This window comes from Oncorhynchus keta, chromosome 34 (assembly GCF_023373465.1).
Source record: "Oncorhynchus keta strain PuntledgeMale-10-30-2019 chromosome 34, Oket_V2, whole genome shotgun sequence".
NCBI lineage: Eukaryota > Metazoa > Chordata > Actinopteri > Salmoniformes > Salmonidae > Oncorhynchus > Oncorhynchus keta.
Window position 1 is genome coordinate 56,055,560 of NC_068454.1, and position 20,196 is coordinate 56,075,755.

The 20,196-nt window shown below is 45.4% G+C and overlaps 1 protein-coding gene across 4 annotated transcripts in view; it reads right to left on the bottom strand.

Moving 5' to 3' along the window:
* The window catches only part of LOC118367322 (calsyntenin-3-like), a 37,269-nt gene extending 17,499 nt beyond the window's left edge, over positions 1–19,770 (bottom strand). Inside the window, exons 1-8 of one of the 4 annotated variants that reach the window (XM_035750666.2) lie at positions 19,619–19,770; positions 18,247–18,313; positions 13,177–13,299; positions 11,028–11,238; positions 10,563–10,771; positions 9,077–9,226; positions 5,189–5,374; positions 4,422–4,721 (exon numbers count right to left, since the gene is read on the bottom strand). In XM_035750666.2, coding sequence (XP_035606559.1) covers positions 4,422–4,721; positions 5,189–5,374; positions 9,077–9,226; positions 10,563–10,771; positions 11,028–11,238; positions 13,177–13,299; positions 18,247–18,313 — 1,246 coding nt within the window. In that variant the 5' untranslated portion in view covers positions 19,619–19,770. Of the gene's footprint in view, positions 1–4,421; positions 4,722–5,188; positions 5,375–9,076; positions 9,227–10,562; positions 10,772–11,027; positions 11,239–13,176; positions 13,300–18,246; positions 18,314–18,959; positions 19,350–19,423 lie in introns of those variants that run through there. The other 3 variants (XM_035750665.2, XM_035750662.2, XM_035750664.2) reach the window with 3 other exon arrangements.
* Positions 19,771–20,196: the final 426 nt, after the last annotated feature.

Sequence of the window (20,196 nt, forward strand, 5' to 3'; positions counted from 1 at the left end):
AACTTGCAATTCCGCAGGTTGTCTGTCAGGCAGCCTATCACGACAGTAACCTCCCAGCCCCTCAGTAACTCGGCTGTTAGCAGCGCGGCCACCCTGGTTTCCCGAGAACCCCGCTTACCTACCCTGGAGCACTTCGCTGGAGAGTCTGGAACTTGTTGGGCGTTATCGAGGGTGAAGAGGTGAAGGTTTTCGATTCTCTGGGAGAGAGGCTGCCTGGAAGTTACTCCAGCTTTGGCAAGACTCCTGCAATGTGGTAGACTATGCAGTGGATTTCTGCACGTTGGAAGCTGAGAGTGCATGGAACCTGTAATCGCTGAGTGGCTACGGGGATGTAGGAAAATCAAACTCGCCTCCGAGGCATCCCAAAAGTCCCTGACGTCTCCATGGCCGAGAACACTCGAGGCGAGCCGAGTTCCCCCGAGAGTCTCCAAAGTCTGCCGATTTACCTCTTCCCGAGCTGATGCAACTAGGCAGAGAGAGGCTGTCCCCAGCCGAATGTCTTTCCACTGGCTTCACACGAAGAGTTGTATTGCGGGACTACTGGTCATTTAGTGTCCTTCTGTCCACTAAAAGATCAGGCTCACCAGGTAGGGGCGAGTACTCTGGTGGGCCATATGGAGAATTTTTCCTCTCCCCTTACTCGCACCCCTTTCCATGCCATCCTGCTGTGAGGGAACCAGTCGAAATCTCTCCGGGTACTCCTCAACTCTGGGGCCGATAAGAGTTTCATAGACGCTACCCTGACGTCTGACCTAGGCATCCCCACTCAGCCCCGCTCCATTCCCATGGATGTTAGAACGTTGGACGGGGCCAGGTCACCTGCAATATCACTCCCATCAATCTACGAGTGTCATGGAATCACAGAGAGGCAATTAAATTCATGCTAATTAAGTCTCCTCAGGTTCCCGTGATATTAGGATTCTCTTGGCACCAGCGACACAATCCCTTAATAAACTGCACTGCTGGTGCCATCATGGGTTGGAGCCCATTCTACCATGCCAATTGCCTGATGTCAGCGCAGCCTGCCCCGGGACATCTTCCTGTGGGCTACAAAGTTTCCCTGGACCTCTTTCATTCCCGCGGAGTACCAGGACCTCCGGGAGGTTTTCAGTAATGTCCGGTCCACTTCACTTCCTCTGCACCGACCCTATGACTGTGGGATCAACCTTCTCCCAGGCACCACACCACCCCGGGGATGATTGTACTCTGTCGGGTCCATGGCTATCGAGACCTACATCGAGGACTATCTAGCTGCAGGGTGTATCCATCCTTCTGCCTCCCCCGCCGGCGCAGGGTTCTTCTTTGTAGAGAAGGACAAAACCCTGCGCCCGTGCATTGATTACCGGGGTCTCAATGACATCACGGTGAAGAACCGCTACCAACTACCATTCATCGCCTCGGTCTTCGAGCTGTTCCAGGGGGCCACCATTTTCTCCTAGTTGGACCTGTGGAATGCCTACCACCTGGTGTGGATACGGAAAGGGGACGATTGGAAGATTGCCTTCAACAGAACCAGCAGTCACTACAAATATCTGGTCATGCCATTTAGCCTTACCAACACCCCAGCTGTGTTCCAGGCCCTAGTTAATGACGTTCTCCGCGACATGTTGAACCGGTTCGTCTTTGTCTACCCCGACAACATCCTCATTTTCTCCCACTCAGCCCAAGAACATGTGCTCCATGTCCGACAGGTCCTCCAGCTCCTGCTGGAGAACCAGCTTTTTGTGAAAGCGGAGAAATTAGAATTTCATTGCTCCAACATCCCCTTCCTTGGTTACATCATCGCTGCAGGGAATGTACAGATGGATCCGATAAAGGTGAGAGCTGTTGTGAATTGGCCCCAGCCTATGTCCAGAGTGCAGCTGCAACGTTTCCTGGGATTTTCCTACTTTTATCGACGCTTTATCTGGCGTTACAATGCCCTGGCTTCCCCCTGTCTACACTCACCTCTCCCAAGATTCCATTCACATGGTCCCCAGCTGTTGACCGGGCGTTCCGGGACCTGAAGCACCGCTTCACCACAGCTCCCATATTGGTTCTTCCTGACGCGTCCCGTCAGTGCATGGTGGAGACCGATGCTTTGGATGTCAGAGTGATCTCTGTCCTGTTCCAGCATTCTGCCCTGGACCTCAAGTTACATCCCTGCGCCATCTCCCATCGCCTCAACACCAAGGAGAGGAATTATGATGTGGGGAATCGTGAGCTTCTCGTGGTGAAGATGGTGTTGGAGGAGTGGAGTCACTGGTTGGAGCGGGCAGAACAGCCATTCATTGTGTGGACGGATCATAAGAACCTGGAATATCTCCGCAACACCAAGCGTCTCAATACCAGGCAAGCTAGGTGGGCCCTGCTTTTCACCTAGTTTAACTTCTCCCTCTCCTACCGACCGGGATCCAAGAATAACAAGCCGAAAGCACTGTCATGCCACTATAGCCCTGCGGCTCCACCCTCGGACCCTGAGACTATCCTTTCCACCTCGTGTCTGGCGACGGCACTCAGCTGGGGAATAGGGAAGAAGGTCCATGACACCCAGAATTCCCAGCCGATAGGGGGGCCAGATAGTCGGATCTTTGTTCCTGACTCTGTCCGCCCCTTGGTCCTGGACTGGCCCCACTCCTCCAGAGTTACCTGCCACCCGGGCTTCCGTCAGACCCTCACCTTTGTATGACAATGCTTTTGGTGGCCTATCATGGTCCCGGGCATTCCGCATTCGTCGCCGCCTGCATGATCTGTGAGCAGAACAAGACTCCTCGGCAAGCTCCGGCTGGTCTCATTGAGCCACTGCCTGTCCCTCACCGTCCCTGGTCTCACATATCCCTGGACTTCATCACGGGTCTCCCCCAATCTGATGGCAACACCGCCATCCTGACTGTAGTGGACCAGTTTTCCCAAAGCCACCCATTTCATTCCTTTCCCCAAGCTCCCTATGCCAAAGAGATGGCCTAGCTCATGGTGCAGCACGTCTTATGGATCCATGGACTCCCGGCGGACATGGTCTCCGACAGGGGTCCTCAGTTCTTGTCCAGGTTCTGGAAGGTGCCCTGTACATTCATTGGGTCGTCGGTCAGCGTGTTCGCCGGGTTCCACCCTCAGTCCAACAGCCAGTTGGAGCAAGTCAATCAAGACCTGGAGACGACTCTTTGCCCGCAACACCCTCCCCTGCTCTGCCACCGGGCTCTCGCCTTTTGAGTGTTCCCTGGGTTATCAGCCTCCGCTCTTCCTGGAGCAAGAGGAAGAGGTCGGCATTCCCTCGGCCCAGATGTTTGTCCGCCGCTGTACCTGGAGGAGAGCCCGGTCGGCTCTTCTCAAGACTACCTCGCAGTATCGGAGACAAGCGGACCACCACCGGACCCCGGCATCGTCTCGGGCAGAGGGTATGGCTGTGCAACCGAGATCTGCCCCTCCGGGTGGAGTCCCGCAAACTTTCTCCCATTTTAAAATGGTCCCTTTCCCCATCTCCAAGATCATTACCCATCTGCTGTTCGTCTTCTGTTGCCCCGTACCCTCTGTATACATCCCACTTTTCATGTGTCTAGGATTAAACCCATGTCTCACAGCCATTTGTCTCCTGTTTGGTTACTACATGATTCCATATGTGCATTTCATAGTTTTAATGTCTTCACTATTATTCTACAATGTAGAAAATAGTAAAAATAAAGAAAACCCCTTGAATGAGTAGGTGTGTCCAAACTTTTGACGGGTTATATATATATATAGCGGTGGGAAAAGTACCCAATTCCCATACTTGAGTAAAAGTAAAAGATACATTACCAAAAAAATATATGGGGGATTGGAAATGCAGAAAATTACATTAATGGAAGCAACAATCTATCTGCAATATTAAAGCTGATCCACCCCCTGAATTAAAAAAAAAATATATATAAAAAAACTTATATTAAAAAAAAGTTAAGATACCTTAATAGAAAATGACTCAAGTAATAATGAGTCACCCAGTAAAATAGCACTTGAGTAAAAGTAAAAAAATATTTGCTTTTAAATATACTTAAGTATCAAAAGTAAAAATAAAAAAAATGCTTATATTAACCAAACGGCACAATTTTCTTGTTTTTGTTAATTTACGGATAGCCAGGGGTTTCACTCCAACACATAATTAGCAAATGAAGCATTTGTGTTTCGTGAGTTCGCCAGATTAGTGGCAGTAGGGATGACCAGGGATGTTATCTTGATAAGTGAGTGAATTGGACAATTTTCCTGTCGTGCTAAGCATTAAAAATGTAATGAGTACTTTTGGGTGTCAGAAAAATATTTATGGGAGTAAACATTACAATATTTTCTTTAGGAATGTAGCAAAATAAAAGTAAAAGTTGTCAAAAATATAAATAGTAAAGTACAGATACCCCCAAAAATGACTTAAGTAGTACTTTAAAGTATTTCTACTTTGACTGACAGTTGTGACTGACCATTTGACTGACCATTCTTGACGGTACTGCAGACGATAGTCTCCTCCTCCCTGCGGTTTCCTCTGGCCTGATTAGTCGGAGGCTGGGTGTTGATCCCACCCCTTCTCATCCACAGCTGAAGGGTGAAATGGTCTCCGGATACGGCCGCGGCAATAGAGTCGGGTACCATGGCAACATGGGTGGAGCCATTGAAGGAGAACACCAGGGATGAATCAGAAGAAGGGAGGGTGGGCAAGGCTGAGGTCCAATTGGCTGCTGGGGACGGGGGCGGGAGTAAGTCCACTTCACCTCTCACAGCACCTGGTGAGACAGGAGTGAAATTATGAATTACATACTGTACAACCCAAGCCTTGGTAAAGGCCTTAGAAGCATTAAGTATTTTGGGACTGTCTGTGGTTAATGTGCTTGTTTCAGGTTGGGAGTTCAAACCCCCCTTTTGACTCACTCCAATGTTGCTGCATAAACTCTACTTACTAACTCTAAACACGTTAATGCCTTAACGAGCTGACATTTGGACTCAATAAATGTAAGCTGATATTGTAAGATCAAAGAATATCAGGGCCTGTACTCTCCCGAAATGCATGACTGGATTACTTCATTTCATTTACGCACACACCACAAATGCAAGGTATTTTTATGCTTATGTGGGTAATAGGGCTAAAACCTATGTGACTTGAGCATGCTCCATTCCAATCTTCAAATAGTCACACATTATTATCCCAAAGATTGAGTCCATCATGAATAGCCCAGACTCAAGCAGCACTCACCACAGAGTCTGCGCACTGATCGGTCTGAGTAGCTGTCCCTGTCACAGCCCTTCCCAATATGGCCAGTCTGCAGCTCTACGGTGGCCTGGATGTTCCACACAGTCTCTTCGCAGGTCTCCAGGTGCAAACTGGGGAACAGGGGAATGCTGCCTGACCCGGGGGTATACTCCACCCGCTTCGACCAGCCTGAAAACCAACAGAGAAAATAAACCATCAAAATACAGTGCATTAGGAAAGTATTCAGAACCATTAACTTTTTCCACATTTTGTTACGTTTCATTACAATTTTTCCTCATCAATCGACACACAATACCCCATAATGACAAAGCGAAAATAACTTTCTATTTTTTTTGTTGCAAAAAAATCAATAAAAAATAACTACCTTTTTTACATAAGTATTCTGACCCTTTGCTATGAGACTGGAAATTGAGCTCAGGTGCATCCTGTTTCTATTTATCATCCTTGAGACATTTATACACCTTGGAGTCTACCTGTGGTAAATTCAATTGATTTGACATGATTTGGAAAGGCACACACCTGTCTATATAGGTCCCACAGTTGACAGTGCATGTCAGAGCAAAAACCAAGCCATGAGGTCGAAGGAATTGTCCGTAGAGCGCCGAGACAGGATTGTGTCGAGGCACAGATCTGTGGAAGGGTACCAAAACATTTCTGCAGCATTGAAGGTCCCCAAGAACACAGTGGCCTGCATCATTCTTAAATGGAAGAAGTTTGGAACCACCAAGACTCTTCCTAGAGCTGGCTGCCCAGCCATACAGATCAATCGGGGGAGAAGGGCCTTGGTCAGGGAGGTGACCAAGAACCCGATGGTCAATCTGACAGGGCTCCTCTGTGGAGACGGGAGAACCTTCCAGAAGAACACCCATTTTTGCAGCACTCCACCAATCAGGCCTTTCTGGTAGACTGTCCAGACGGAAGCCACTCCTCAGTAAAAGGCACATGACAGCCCTCTTGGAGTTTGCCAAAAGGCAAAGAAACAAGATTCTCTGGTCTGGTCTGATGAAACCAAGATTGATCTCTTTGGCCTGAATGCCAAACGTCACTTCTGGAGGAAACCTGGCACCATCCCTACGGTGAAGCATGGTGGTGGCAGAATCATGCTGTGGGGATGTTTTCCAGCGGCAGAGATTGGGAGACGAGTCAGGATCGAGGGAGAGCTGAATGTAGCAAAGTACAGAGAGATCCTTGACAAAAACTTGTCTAAGCACACAGCAAAGCAACGCAGGAGTGGCTTCGGGTCTCTGAATGTCCTTGAGTGGCCCAGCCAGAGCTCGGACTTGAACCCGATCGAACAACTGTGCAGCAATGCTCCCCATCCAACCTGACAGTGCTTGATAGGATCTGCAGAGAAGAATGAGAGTAACTCCCCAAATAAAGTTGTGCCAAGCTTGTAGCATCATACCCAAGAAGCAGTGACCTGTCATTCGGGGCAGCTTTGTTGCCTGTTTTGCATGTTATTTTGGCATTAATACGATGTCACATATCAGTTTGAAAAAGATGTATAATTTTTTTAATAAAGCCGCATACAAACATTTTCGCTTTCTTGAGTAAGGCAGCTCCAGAATGCAGCTTACAGACTAGCTCAGTACTTTCTCTGGTGGTGGGTCAGCCAGAGGAAAATACAGAGCGTAGGCATTGTTAATGTTCTCCAGTTGCGCCGTGATTGGCTCAGTGTTCTTTCACTCATGGGGACACTATGTCACCGCAAAATCTATGGGGAGAGCTTGAAAATTCAAGCCCGTTGGGTGGTGCTTATAGATTTACTTTAGAGATGCCCATCCAAGAAGGCACAAGGTCATTGGCTACAGATAAAATGACGTCAAATTATGTTATATCTACCGTAGCTTTGATTGGACTGATCATGTGAACATCATACTTTAAAAATCTTAGCTCGCAAGCTAGACAAGCAGTCATCATCCTGAATCAAGTCGACAATCTACTGGCAAATCCTTTTCAATCCTTGTCATATGAAGAGAAATAAAATGTATTGATGCTCATCTGCCATTGGATCTAAACATTACACAACAAGTTGGAAATCACAAATTCAACATTGAGTGGTTTGGAAGGAATCAGTGGCCAACTACAAGCATTGCAAAGCAATCAATAGTCTGCTATTTAGAGGAGAGGGTGTGTGGTCCAAGTCTGGGTTTAAGGGTCTCTCTTCCAAGCTTAAAAGGATAAACCTTTTTTTTTAAATTAAACCTTTATTTAACTAGGCAAGTCAGCTAAGATCAAATTCTTATTTTCAATGACGGCCTATGAACAGTGGTTAACTGCCTGTTCAGGGGCAGAACGATTTGTACCTTGTCAGCTCAGGGGGTTGAACTTGCAACCTTCCGGTTACTAGCCCAACACTCTAACCACTAGGCTACCCTGCCGCCTCAAGGGTTGCCCATGCAACACCATGGGCCAGAAAAGGTTGAACACATTGGCCATGCTGTTAATCCAGCATGACTTCTGTTGCATTCAAAACAACTGGAAACTCTGATCTTGGAAAACTTCAGTGAGTTTAAGACAACTGGGAACTCTGGAAAAAAAACAAGCTCCGACTGGGAAAATACGTTTTGAACGGTCAAACAACTTAGAATTTGCAAGTCGGGAACTTGGGCCTCTTTCTAGAGCTTGGGCCTGAAAATCACCGACCTCATGATTCAACCTTGTTTTTCTCAGTTGTCGTGAAAGCACCATAAATCCAGAGAATGCCAGACTTTGATGACAAAGTTTGATGACAAAATGTCCTGTTCAAGTGAGTACAGCACAACAAGGTGAGTCCAAAAATGTCTTGTATGCTGCTTCTTAAATGATGTAATATGCCAGGGAGATCTGTATACTATAGCTAAGAAAGTAATAATAAGTGTATGTTGTGTAGTAAGCTGTTAGTAGCCATGTGCCTCACCCTAATAATTTGGTCCCTTTCCCCCTCATAATTTTGCCTACTGTTCTGACTTGTTGGTGCACATGTAACCTACAGCCTGTTTTGGAGAAATGCCAATGAATATTCTAAGCACTTTCAATGCCCCCTTCATTTAAACAATTTTGCGAGAGTTTTCCCCACCAAGATTTACATGCTGCAATCGCCACTGCCAAGAAGACTCACGGCTGTGATCGCATCGAAAATTGCTTCAATTTTAGTACAGAGTAAAAATTGTGAATACTTACGGAAATGTGCTAGTTTTTTAATTTGAATGCATTTCCAAAAATGTCTAAATACCTGGTTTCTGCTATGTCATTATGGGGTATTATGTGTAGATTCAGGGATTTAAAAAATATATATTTTAGAATAAGGGTGTAAAGTAACAAACTGTGGAAAAAGTTATGAGGTCTGAATATTTTCCGAAGGCACTGTACAAAAAAAATCTGTGTTGATGAGTCATTCATGTTAGGATAATTATACTCTAAAGGCAAAGGTAAGTTGTGTCCCTCGACCACTCACACCAATTAAGTTATAAAGTAGAATTGTCATCTTTGGTTATCACCATTTTCTCAATTGAAGTGGCTGTTCCACTGGTTGTCATAAGGTGTATGCACCAATTTGTAAGTCGCTCTGGATAAGAGCGTCTGCTAAATGACTTAAATGTAAATGTAATGTAAATGAAGTCTGCAAAATTGAACCCAACAACGTCCATTCTATATGCTACAGTATCATTTCAGACACTAATGTAGTTCCAACAAAGATACAGCCTGTGTCCCAAATTACACCCTATTCTCTAGATACTGTAGTGCACTACTTTTGACGACGGACCCTATGGCTTTGTTCAAAAGTAGTGCACTATATAGGGAACAGGTCCATTCCACACCACCACTGAGGAGGCAGATGAATTAGTCATGAATAATGAGGGTGATGATGCGTTTAGTGTTATTGATTACCGATCCAGCCGGGTTTGCAGGACGGTTTGACCGTGACGACGACCTGGGCGTCGGCCTGAGCTCGGTTCTTGCCACAGTCGAACGCGGTCACCCAGAAGGTGTGGACACGCTGGCGTTTCGAATCCAATGGCTCCGTGTTCTTAATGTTACCTAGGAGATGGGAAAAGAGGGACGGAGAGGGAGAGAGAGTTATGTACAGTACAATACAAAAACAGTCATTCACTCACTCAAAAGCACAGCATGAAAAGTATGCACTCCTATACACACACTCTCACCACACCTATGCGCACACACAGTAGACACTCCAAAGTTGTTCAGTGCAGTATATTCAAACGGGAAAAGGCAACGACAAGGGAGGGAGAGAGAAAAGAGAACTAAAATAATGAATAAAGTTTCCTCTTATATCCAGAGACGAAGAGAGAATGTAACAAAGATATGGTTGACGGAACCTGCACGACAGGCCCGAAGACAAGGCGAGACGGGGGAGAAAGAAAGACTGCGAAAGGGAGGGATGAAAGAGAAATATAGAGGTAGAGTGGGAGAGAGAGAGAGAGAAAATGACAATACTAGGGCACTTAAACCGCCCGGGCAGAAACAAAAAAAAGTCTCTGTGCTTCATCTGGGCCCAGCAGCCTGACCCATATATTAAAGGAACTTCTGATCCCCTGCAACCTCCTCCCCAGTCACTGCCAATTGTGCAAAGTCATGGTAAAAACCTGACTCCTGAGAATATCTGCCATCCCCTTTTCTGTTGTCATATTACAAAATGCACGCTATCGATCTCCCACCATTAGCCCGTCAATGGCAGTCTTGCAGACTGAAATCAAAGCCTTCTCCTCAGAGGAAACATGTCTACAAGATCAACGGAAACACTAGACTAAGGCCTAACCCCCCTGAACCTATTGCCCTCTGGGCTCTGTTCAAAGAAACCTGCCCTAGCAATGTTGATGCATAAGCTTTGCTTAACCAACTACTACCTACGCACACGTATGTTTTTCTGAAAGCTAGGACTATCTACTCGTGAAGGCGAGAGTCAAACTGTGTTTCTTACAGCAAAAACAGGCTGCAAATCTGCTCATTGTGGTACAAAAGGAATGCCATAGCATAAAAACTGCAAAATGGGTGAGCAAGATACTTGGAAATGGTGGAGGAGTGAGTGAGTGACTACTTAAGGGACCGGTCATTCTCTAGCAACGTACATAGCAACAAGACCAACTGGAGGCAATCAAAATAGAACAGGGAAATGAACTCATATTTTTACAGATTGGTAGTCATCAACATGCTAACTGTTGTTTTCATTGGTGACAAGATGTCAACTCACACACTACATTCAATTTTATAGTATATGAATGAAATAAACAAAATGTCAAGACCAGAGCCATATATTTAGATAAACATATTCTAAACGGCTCTGGTAAAGACTCCTTGTTTATTTGTGGAAATCTGCTGTAAAGCCCAGCTCTATTGTGGTAGCTGTAGTTCTCACCATCGTTATCGATGACAAAGGGAACGTTGGGGGTGATGATGTCGTAGAAGCAGATCTGGCTGTACTGCGGGGAGCAGTCTGCGTCGAGGGCCTCAACTCGCACGATGTGGTCGAACAGACGGCCTTCTGGGACGGAGGCCTCGTAGCGACGCTCCACGAACACTGGGGAGAACTCGTTTACGTCGTTCACACGTACATGCACCGTGGCCCTGAAAGAAAGAGAGAGAAAGAAAGAAAAGAAAGAGAAATAGGAGCAGAGTAAAGAGCGTGATAAAGATGAATGAAGAGAGGTCAATACATACATAACTGCATGGTAATATAGTAAGGTATGGATTAAGCATAGCAGTGGCAAATACCCAAGGGTTAATCATTCTCCAAACTACAATAACCAGTATAACCTCTAACAACAATCCAATCCATGAAACCTATTTGACCTTTAGGGTAATGTAATGTTGTGTATCTCACTTGTGGGACTTCTTGCTGTTGGCTCCATCGGGGCCCTCTCCACAGTCATAGGCTTGGATGGTGAAGCTGTGCTCCCGCTGGCTCTCACAGTCCAATGGCTCTTTAGAGCGGACCAGGCCCTCCCCTGTCGAGCGGTCCAGAACCACCGCCTCAAACTGGACCGAACTGGATCCCGAGGGCCCATTGTGCACCCGGAAGCCACAGATCTCACCTGGAGGAGAGAGGGGAGGGCCCAGGGGGGCCCAGCTCATTTTAGTACTAATTTAACTTTGTGACATTTTGATGCTTTACATTGACGGATTTACTCAAATAGAGTCTTCAATGGCTAAAATGAACAACATGAAATTCAGTGATCTATTTCAATGAACCCCATGTGATGTTACATGATCCAGTCAATCATTTTATTGTCCCAGTTGGGAAATGTGTACCATAATGATTTCTGTGAGCACAGGGCATATAATGTTCCCAATGAATACAAATAATTGAATTTCACTTGGCTGTGGAGGACCAGCGCAGTACCCAGGAATAGAATTATACACCAACTATTGGGGCAGCCCTAAAAATAGAGGACAGGACAGATATGATTATTTTCCATGTTAATATGTGTAATGCTTCTGGGAGTGCACAGCAAAATCCTTTCGGTAGTGCTTTATTTTACGGTACTTGTTCCACTGGTATTTACCAAATTGTGTGGTAAGAATGTCAACTTTCTGGCGACAAATGATGGCGCTTCATAGGTTATTATTGTATAATTACCATTTTACAACGTCCACTCTGATTTTAGGACGGCATAACATTTTCAATTTCTAACAATTTCCCCTCTACAAAATGCTTACTCACTGTAGGGGTATTGTGAGACTCGGTTTTCAATATGTTAACCGTGGCCATTGTAACCAATAGCAAATATGTTCCAAATGGCGTTAGATGACATTATTACGAAAACATTGTAATGTGAAGGGTTTTCCTAGTATACAGTATGTTTGATGTTTATACATTGTACGTTGTATGGAAAATATCCAAATCAAAGAGAATGTTTTGGGGAAGATGAAATGTTAAGTTAGTTGTCTAAAATGGGATTTGAGAAAAATCTAGCCCTTGCCTCATTAACGTGGTACGCCAAGAAAATTGCTCTAAAGGCGGCTACGCCCACTTCTGACGCAAGGGTATAAAACCTGTGAGTATAGAATTTACAACAGGACTACGTGACCCCAGCTGCAGCAGGGTCTGAAAAAGTCAACCAACCCAGAACGCAACGCAAGTTTGAGGACAAATAAATCCTTTTCTACCCAAGCTACGGATGAGTAGCTGTGTCTAAGCGGGTGAATTCAAGTCGAATCACCTAGCCTCCATCTCCCATCGAATCGTGGTATCGAAAGGGTTTCATTCCTATGCTGTGAGCTCTGAGCTACAGAGCTGTCTGTCCTCAGAAGACCCCTTCCAGAGAAAAGTGGGGGAACAGACTCCTAAGCCAAAAGGGACACGGACACCGGGAGGACGAGCAACGAGGTGCGCAGGAGAAGTGCGTCATCGAACAACGGAACGGTCCACGCAGAGAATCCCCAGAGATCACCCCCCACGTAATTACATCATTTTATTCTGACCCAAAAGAGCGGCAGTTTGGGGCAAGGCTAGGGTTAGAATAGCATAGCTGACAAATTCACCCAAATGTATATTTCTCGTGTACTTCTTTTTCTCTCTCTTTTGAAATTCCCATTGTGGGTAACACGCGCCATAGTGTGTTGGCCCGTTATACTAAGTTCTAATCAATAGCCTATAATGTGTTTTGTCTATGTGTATCTTTTATCATCATTTTAGCTTTTTGGTAAATAAATATTCAACTAAGATTGGTGTGGTACGAATTCATTAGTGGGACCCGGGTTCGTGCAGATTCAAGGGCTATACGACGTTCAGATTATGAGACTGATAGAGGCAACTGGTTAATTAGCGGCTTTTGTCAAATCGATATTCTGATATTCTTTGAGTTAATTTGGGAAATAGAAATTCAATAAAACTAGTTTTCCCATGGTGCCCCAGGTTAATGAGTTAATAATTGCTTGATTCAGTTAACCACGTAATTAGAAACTTGTAATCATTCGATGAGCAACAATCGTCACATTAACTAATACAATGTCACGACACTGTACTGCACCTGCGTAGTGCAGTGGAGCGTCTTTATCCAGGGCGAACAGTGGTGGGTTGAGAAGAACGGTGTTGTCGTTCTCCATGACAATACCCTGGTACTCCGTCTCGATCCATGGCTTGTGCTTATTGGCTGAACGGTAACACAGGAGACAAAAGGAGGCTTCTGTTAAATGGAGCAATTAGAAGGGGGAAAAAAACATGGCTACTTGTAACAACCCATTACATGACAGGACGTGTGTGTGTGTGTGTGTGTGTGTGTGTGTGTGTGTGTGTGTGTGTGTCTGCAGATATACATACAGACAAATGAAGACACACACAGACACACAGAAATGCACACACACTCAACCCCCACACTCAACCAACACACACGTGTCACTCCACACCTTGCGTCAGTTGGCAACATAATTACATCTATGCCGATTTCACCTTATCACACAGGGAGAGGTAAATTGTACATATCAATCAGAACAGCCCAAGCAGTCAGTCTCACAGGCTGCCTGACCACTTCACTCACTGGCAAACGTGGACGTCCAAATTAAACAGGGAAAGTTTGCTGTGAATACACCCTCTAATTGCCAATTAATTATTCATTTCTCTCCAGAATGTTCACCCATATCAATCAAAGGCAGAGCTAACGAGCTGGAACGGTGACGATTTTACACTCAAACAATCAAAGACCAAAACAAAAGCCTGAGGGCTTTTATTTTAGACATGCCTCCCTCACTAGACCCTGAGATGATGACGTTCGACTCAGACAGCGATGACAGAGCCACAGGACATGTTGTGTAGCAACCGCTCCGCCGTTTCAACAACCAAAACACTCTGGCTAATTATAACAATTAAAAATGCCAATCTGTCCTGAATCAATGTGAGATGAGAGTACTACAGAGTGGAAAGTAATTGTCCTCCAGTACTAGTCATCTCAAAGACGAGTGGCGTTCTCTCCTAGCCAGATGGGTGTACTGCAAGGCAGGAGCAATGAGTTAGTCAGCTAACTTTGACAAACAACCAGAAATAACAGTTGATTTTCCGGTTCATTAAGAAAGCTAAACATACAGTGAATTCAAGAAAGTATTCAGACCCCTTGACTTTTTCCACATGTTGTTACGTTAGACTTATTCTAAAATGGATTTAATCACCCCCCCCCCAACCCCTCGATCGACCTACACACAATACCTCGTTATCACAAAGCAAAAACAGGTTTTGATTTTTTTCTGCAAATGTATGAACGTTTTTAAAGTAATCAGACCCTTTACATTGTTGAATCAACTTTGTTGGCAGTGATTGCAGCCTTGAGGCTTCTTGGTTATGACTCTACAAGCTTGGCACACATGTATTTGAAGAGTTTCTCCAATTCTTCTCTGCAGATCCTCTCAAGCTCTGTCAGGTTGGAAGGGTAACGTCGCTGCACAGCTATTTTCAGGTCTCTCCAGAGATGATCGATCGGGTTCAAGTCTGGGCTCTGGCTGGGCCACTCAAGGATATTCAGAGTCTTGTCCCGAAGCCACACCTGCGTTGACTTGGCTGTGTGCTTAGGGTCGTTGTCCTGTTGGAAGATGAACCTTCGCTCCCAGTCTGAGGTCTTGAGCGCTCTGGAGCAGGTTTTCATCAAGGATCTCTCTGTACTTTGCTCCGTTCATCTTTCCCTTGATCCTGACTAGTCCTCCAGTCGCTGCCGCTGAAAAACATCCCCACAGCATGACGCTGCCACCACCATGCTTCACCGTAGGGGTGGTACCAGGTTTCCTCCAGACGTGACGCTTGGCATTCAGGCCAAAGAGTTCAATCTTGGTTTCATCAGACCAGAGAATCTTATTTCTCATGGTCTTAGAGTCCTCTAGGTGCCAAGCGGGCTGTTGTGTGCCTGAATGGCAGACGGAGTGGCTTCCATCTGGCCACTCTACCAGAAAGCCCTGATTGGTGGAGTGCTGCATAGATGGTTGACCTTCTGGAATGTTCTCCCGTCTCCACAGAGGAACTCTGGAGCTCTGTCAGAGCGGACCATCGGGTTCTTGGTCACCTCCGTGACCAACGCCCTTCTCCCCCGATTGCTCAATTTGGCCGGGCGGACAGCTTTAGGATGGGGCCACAGTGTCTCCTGACCCCTCCTGTCTCAGCCTCCAGTATTTATGCTGCAGTAGTTTATGTGTCGGGGGGCTAGGGTCAGTTTGTTATATCTGGAGTACTTCTCCTGTCCTATTCGGTGTCCTGTGTGAATCTAAGTGTGCGTTCTCTAATTCTCTCCTTCTCTCTTTCTTTCTCTCTCTCGGAGGACCTGAGCCCTAGGACCATGCCCCAGGACTACCTGACATGATGACTCCTTGCTGTCCCCAGTCCACCTGGCCGTGCTGCTGCTCCAGTTTCAACTTCCACCTGACCGTGCTGCTGCTCCAGTTTCAGCTGTTCTACCTTATTATTATTCGACCATGCTGGTCATTTATGAACATTTGAACATCTTGGCCATGTTCTGTTATAATCTCCACCCGGCACAGCCAGAAGAGGACTGGCCACCCCACATAGCCTGGTTCCTCTCTAGGTTTCTTCCTAGGTTTTGGCCTTTCTAGGGAGTTTTTCCTAGCCACTGTGCTTCTACAACTGCATTGCTTGCTGTTTGGGGTTTTAGGCTGGGTTTCTGTACAGCACTTTGAGATATCAGCTGATGTACGAAGGGCTATATAAATACATTTGATTTGATTTGATTTAGGAAGAGTCTTGGTGGTTCCAAACTTCTTCCATTTAAGCATGATGGAGGCACTGTGTTCTTGGGGACCTTCAATGCTGCAGAAATGTTTTGGTACCCTTCCGCAGATCTGTGCCTCGACAAAATCCTGTCCCGGAGCTCTACGGACAATTCCTTTGACCTCATGGCTTGGTTTTTGCTCTGACATGCACTGTCAACTGTGTGACCTTACATAAACAGGTGTGTGTCTTTCCAAATAATTTCCAATCAATTTAATTTACCACCAGTGGACTCCAATCAAGTTGTAAAAACATCTCAAGGGAGCTCAATTTCGAGTCTCATAGCAAAGAGTCTGAATATTTATGCCAGCAGCATACCACCCTGCATACCACTGCTGGCTTGCTTCTGAAGCTAAGCAGGGTTGGTCCTGGTCAATTCCTGGATGGGAGAACAGATGTTGCTGGAAGTGGTGTTGGAGGGCCAGTAGGAGGCACTCTTTCCTCTGGTCTAAAATAATATCCAGAGGGCAGTGATTGGGGAAACTGCCCTGGGACGTTAAACGGGTGTCCTGACTGTCTGAGGTCATTAAAGATCCCAGAGCACTTATTGTAAGAGTACAGGTGTTAACCCTGGTGTCCTGGCTAAATTCCCAATCTGGCCCTCAAACCATCATGGGCACCTAATAAAACCCCAGTTTACAATTGGCTCATTCATCCCCCTCCTCTCCCCTGTAACTATTCCCCAGGTTGTTGCTGAAAATGAGAATGTGTTCTCAGTCAACTTACCTGGTAAAATAGTGGATAAATGTAAATAAGGTATCAAAATGTAATAAAAAACTGTTTTCGCTTTGTCATTTATGGGGTAGATTGATGTGAAACCTTTTTTTAAACAAGGCTGTGGAAAAATTCAAGGGGTCTGATTCCTCTCCTAATGCACTGTAGATATCCCACTGGGCACAGACATCAGCTCAACGTCTAGTTTTGATGTACATTTGGTTGAGTTGTCAACCAACGTGAATTCAACGTGAAATAAACCAAACATACCTAATTCCCTAACGTTGAGACGTTTTTCCTAATCCAGTTCTCCACATTGATTTTTGTTGTTGAAATGACGTGGAAACAAAACTGATTCATCTAGTTTTTCCCCATGTGGGATGTATGTTTGGTTGTTGAGTCAATTAGACCATGCCCATAACAAGCTTATCTTTCTAAATACTCAAAATGTTTTTTAAGAGTATTCAGGCAAGTTAGCTGCCTTGATCTTGCTTTGTAGTACACCATTTTGGTTGTGTGACCAGGCCGGTGAGTCATGCCCAGGCTAGTATTCACCATCCTCAATGGTTCATCTGATACGAACACTGCCTGTCCTCAAGCTTCTGCTCTGTCCCTCTTTTTGTCATTTATCTCTAACCCTCTCCCCCCGCCTGTCTCTCTTTACCATTCCCTCTCTCTCTCCATCTCTCTGCAATACAGCATTAATCTGAACATCAGGGCTGTGGATTACACCCGGGATTACAGATTGAGAGCTCTCTTTCCACCCCTCTCGCTCCATCTCTCTCACTTTCTCTCTCTCTTTGACACATCCCCTCGTTCTCTGCCCTTCTCTCACACGCTCTTATCTCGCTCACTTTTTTCTCTCTCTCTCTCTCTCTCTCTCCCCGTCACTTGATTTAACGCACCATCTCTCTTCCTCTCCCCACCCACCCGCCCTTCCTAACTATCTGACTGTTTGTCTGTCACACACGCTGCGTCTCCGTATCTCTTTCCTTGGACCGACTCCTTTTGCCCCCCCGTCCGTCCGTCCGTCCGTCCGTCCGTCACTGCTGCTCCCCTTCTCTCCTTTCCACTTCGCTCTCCCTGTCTTTCAGCATCACTCCCTTTCTCCTCTCCTCCCTCGCCCTATCTGACGTCCTTCGCCCCCAGTCTAATTTCAAGTCTCCAGCGTGATAATCATTGGAACAATGTTGGTAAATCAAGAGTCGTGGCTATCCGCGGTGATCTATCTCAAAAGAAGATTGATCCTCCTTGGAATGTCATGCTATCTATCAATTACACACAGAATCACATACAGCAACATCACCACATTGAGCAAAATACATACATACATACATACATACATACATACATACATACATACATACATACAGGCTACATGCAGGACAACACTCTATAATGGTGATGTGTATGTAATCACACGTTACAGACATATAATGTGATATATTATGACGTTGAGCACAGTGAGTGGATATATGATTGAATTCCCTCTAGTTTAGGGGACAGCAACAAAAGGGCCCTGGCCAAGAGCATGACTACAGGTATCTGTGCTCCCATGGCAATAGAAAAAAAACATTATTTGAGCAGTTCTCACAATTAACAGTCAAAAGGAAAGGAAACTGACCTTTGTTGCCATTGGCAACCGAAGACAAGCAAAGGAGGAGGAAGGAGAGACAATTCATTCTGTCCATCTGAGGGAGGAAGGGAAAGGTAGAAGGGAGAGGAGGACAGGGAGGAGGAATACAGTACATGCATTAAACCAGGGGTGTCAAACTCATTCCACTGAGGGCCGAGTGGGCTGGTTTTTGATTTCTCCTTACAATTTAGGTCCAATTAAGACCTATACAACCAGGTGTGGTGAGGTCCTAACTAATCAGCGGCCTTAATTCATCAATGAAGTAGTAGGGAGGAGACACTCGGCCCGCCGCAGAATGAGTTAGACACATTAGGCCGATCAGCACTGGAAGATAGGCTGAGGTGTAGAGAACATAGACTAGACATGCCAGGGCAGACAAATACACGTAAGTAAACATCCTAATACATTAAGCCTACATCCAACGGAATCTTCCGGCGCTATATTTTTACCTCATACAGAATAGAGACGAATAACGCAGAATAACAAAAGCCCAGTAAAAAGACAGCACATGGGCCCAGGTCATGGTAATGAATTGGCACATTAAACTGGTACAATAAAATGGAGCATTAGACGGAATCAAAACAAACTGGTATGCATAATAAAAAGCTGCAACGTATAGCCCAGTTATGCTGTTGTTCATTTTGAGATGGTAAATGATGCTATAGCCTATATACAGGTCAATATGCTGCCTATGCACACACCTACTCATTGCCTGTGTGGGTGTGTTTAGGCTTTGGTGTCCGTGCCAGTTGGTTGACACGGTATCCAAAATGATTCCATGGGGTATTGAGCCGTTATTGGCATCACGATACCCACATTCTACCATTCACTGCCATGCGTAAAATCGAAGCCTATCAAGGCCTAGGCCTATATATTAAATCAAAACTAAAAACTTGAACGAGACTGTGTAGAGGAGCGTAAAATATATATTCTTCTAAAAATTAGTTAGCACGGGTTGTTCAAGGCTACACAGAGGTGATGCAGACATGCGTTTATGCGACAATAACTAATCGATTTTATACCCCATATTGATTGATAGGTGCATAAATTGGCACCATACGCCAGCAGATCTATATTTTGGACCCTTAAAAAAAAAAATAGTCGACGACAAAAGATACGGGTTACAATCAAAAACATAAGAAAGCCGCTGTCAATTTCACATTACCGTGGTGAGTGAGGTGTTTTGGTACCCAACGCTACCCTCGTAGCATCCGCGCTTTTGCAGCTCAGCTATCCTCCGACGCAAAAAAAACTAAAGCGCAGGTATCGGGATTTCATACACAGATCTCTTGAAGATGCTCAAATGTGTACGCCTCAGTTTGACGCAAGACAGTGATACGAACGGATAGAATCTCAATACCGATGTCCTTGTTTTCGGCAGACGTCGTATGAAGGGGTAAAAACGATGGGAATATAACGCTGACGTCCCCTCCCTCTCCGTGTTTCTTAACCCGCCCACACTGCGTCCTCTCAGCTCCAATTCTAGCTCCCTGCCAAATTGCACTGTTCTCTCTGTTTACTTGAATCCACTATGAGGGTGTTGGGGACAACGCATAATATTACTCATTTCAGCGCAACATAATATTATTTTTGTGTCTACATGTAGTGACTGACAGGGGGGGGCGCTCTCTTAACAGCCACTACCTTTCCCCGCCCTGACTGCAAAATTACGTCATATCACCCCTTCTGCCAGACACACACCAGTGGAGGAAAAGTACTCAATTGTCATACTTGAGTAAAAGTATAGACACCTTAATAGAAAATTACTCCAGTCACCCAGTAAAATACTTGAATAGAAGTATTTGGTTCAAAATATACTTAAGTATCAAAAGTAAATGGAATTGCTAAAATATAAGTATCAAAAGTATAAATAACTTATAATTCCCTAATATAAAGCAAACCAGACGCCACTATTTTCTTGTTTTTAAAATGTACAGA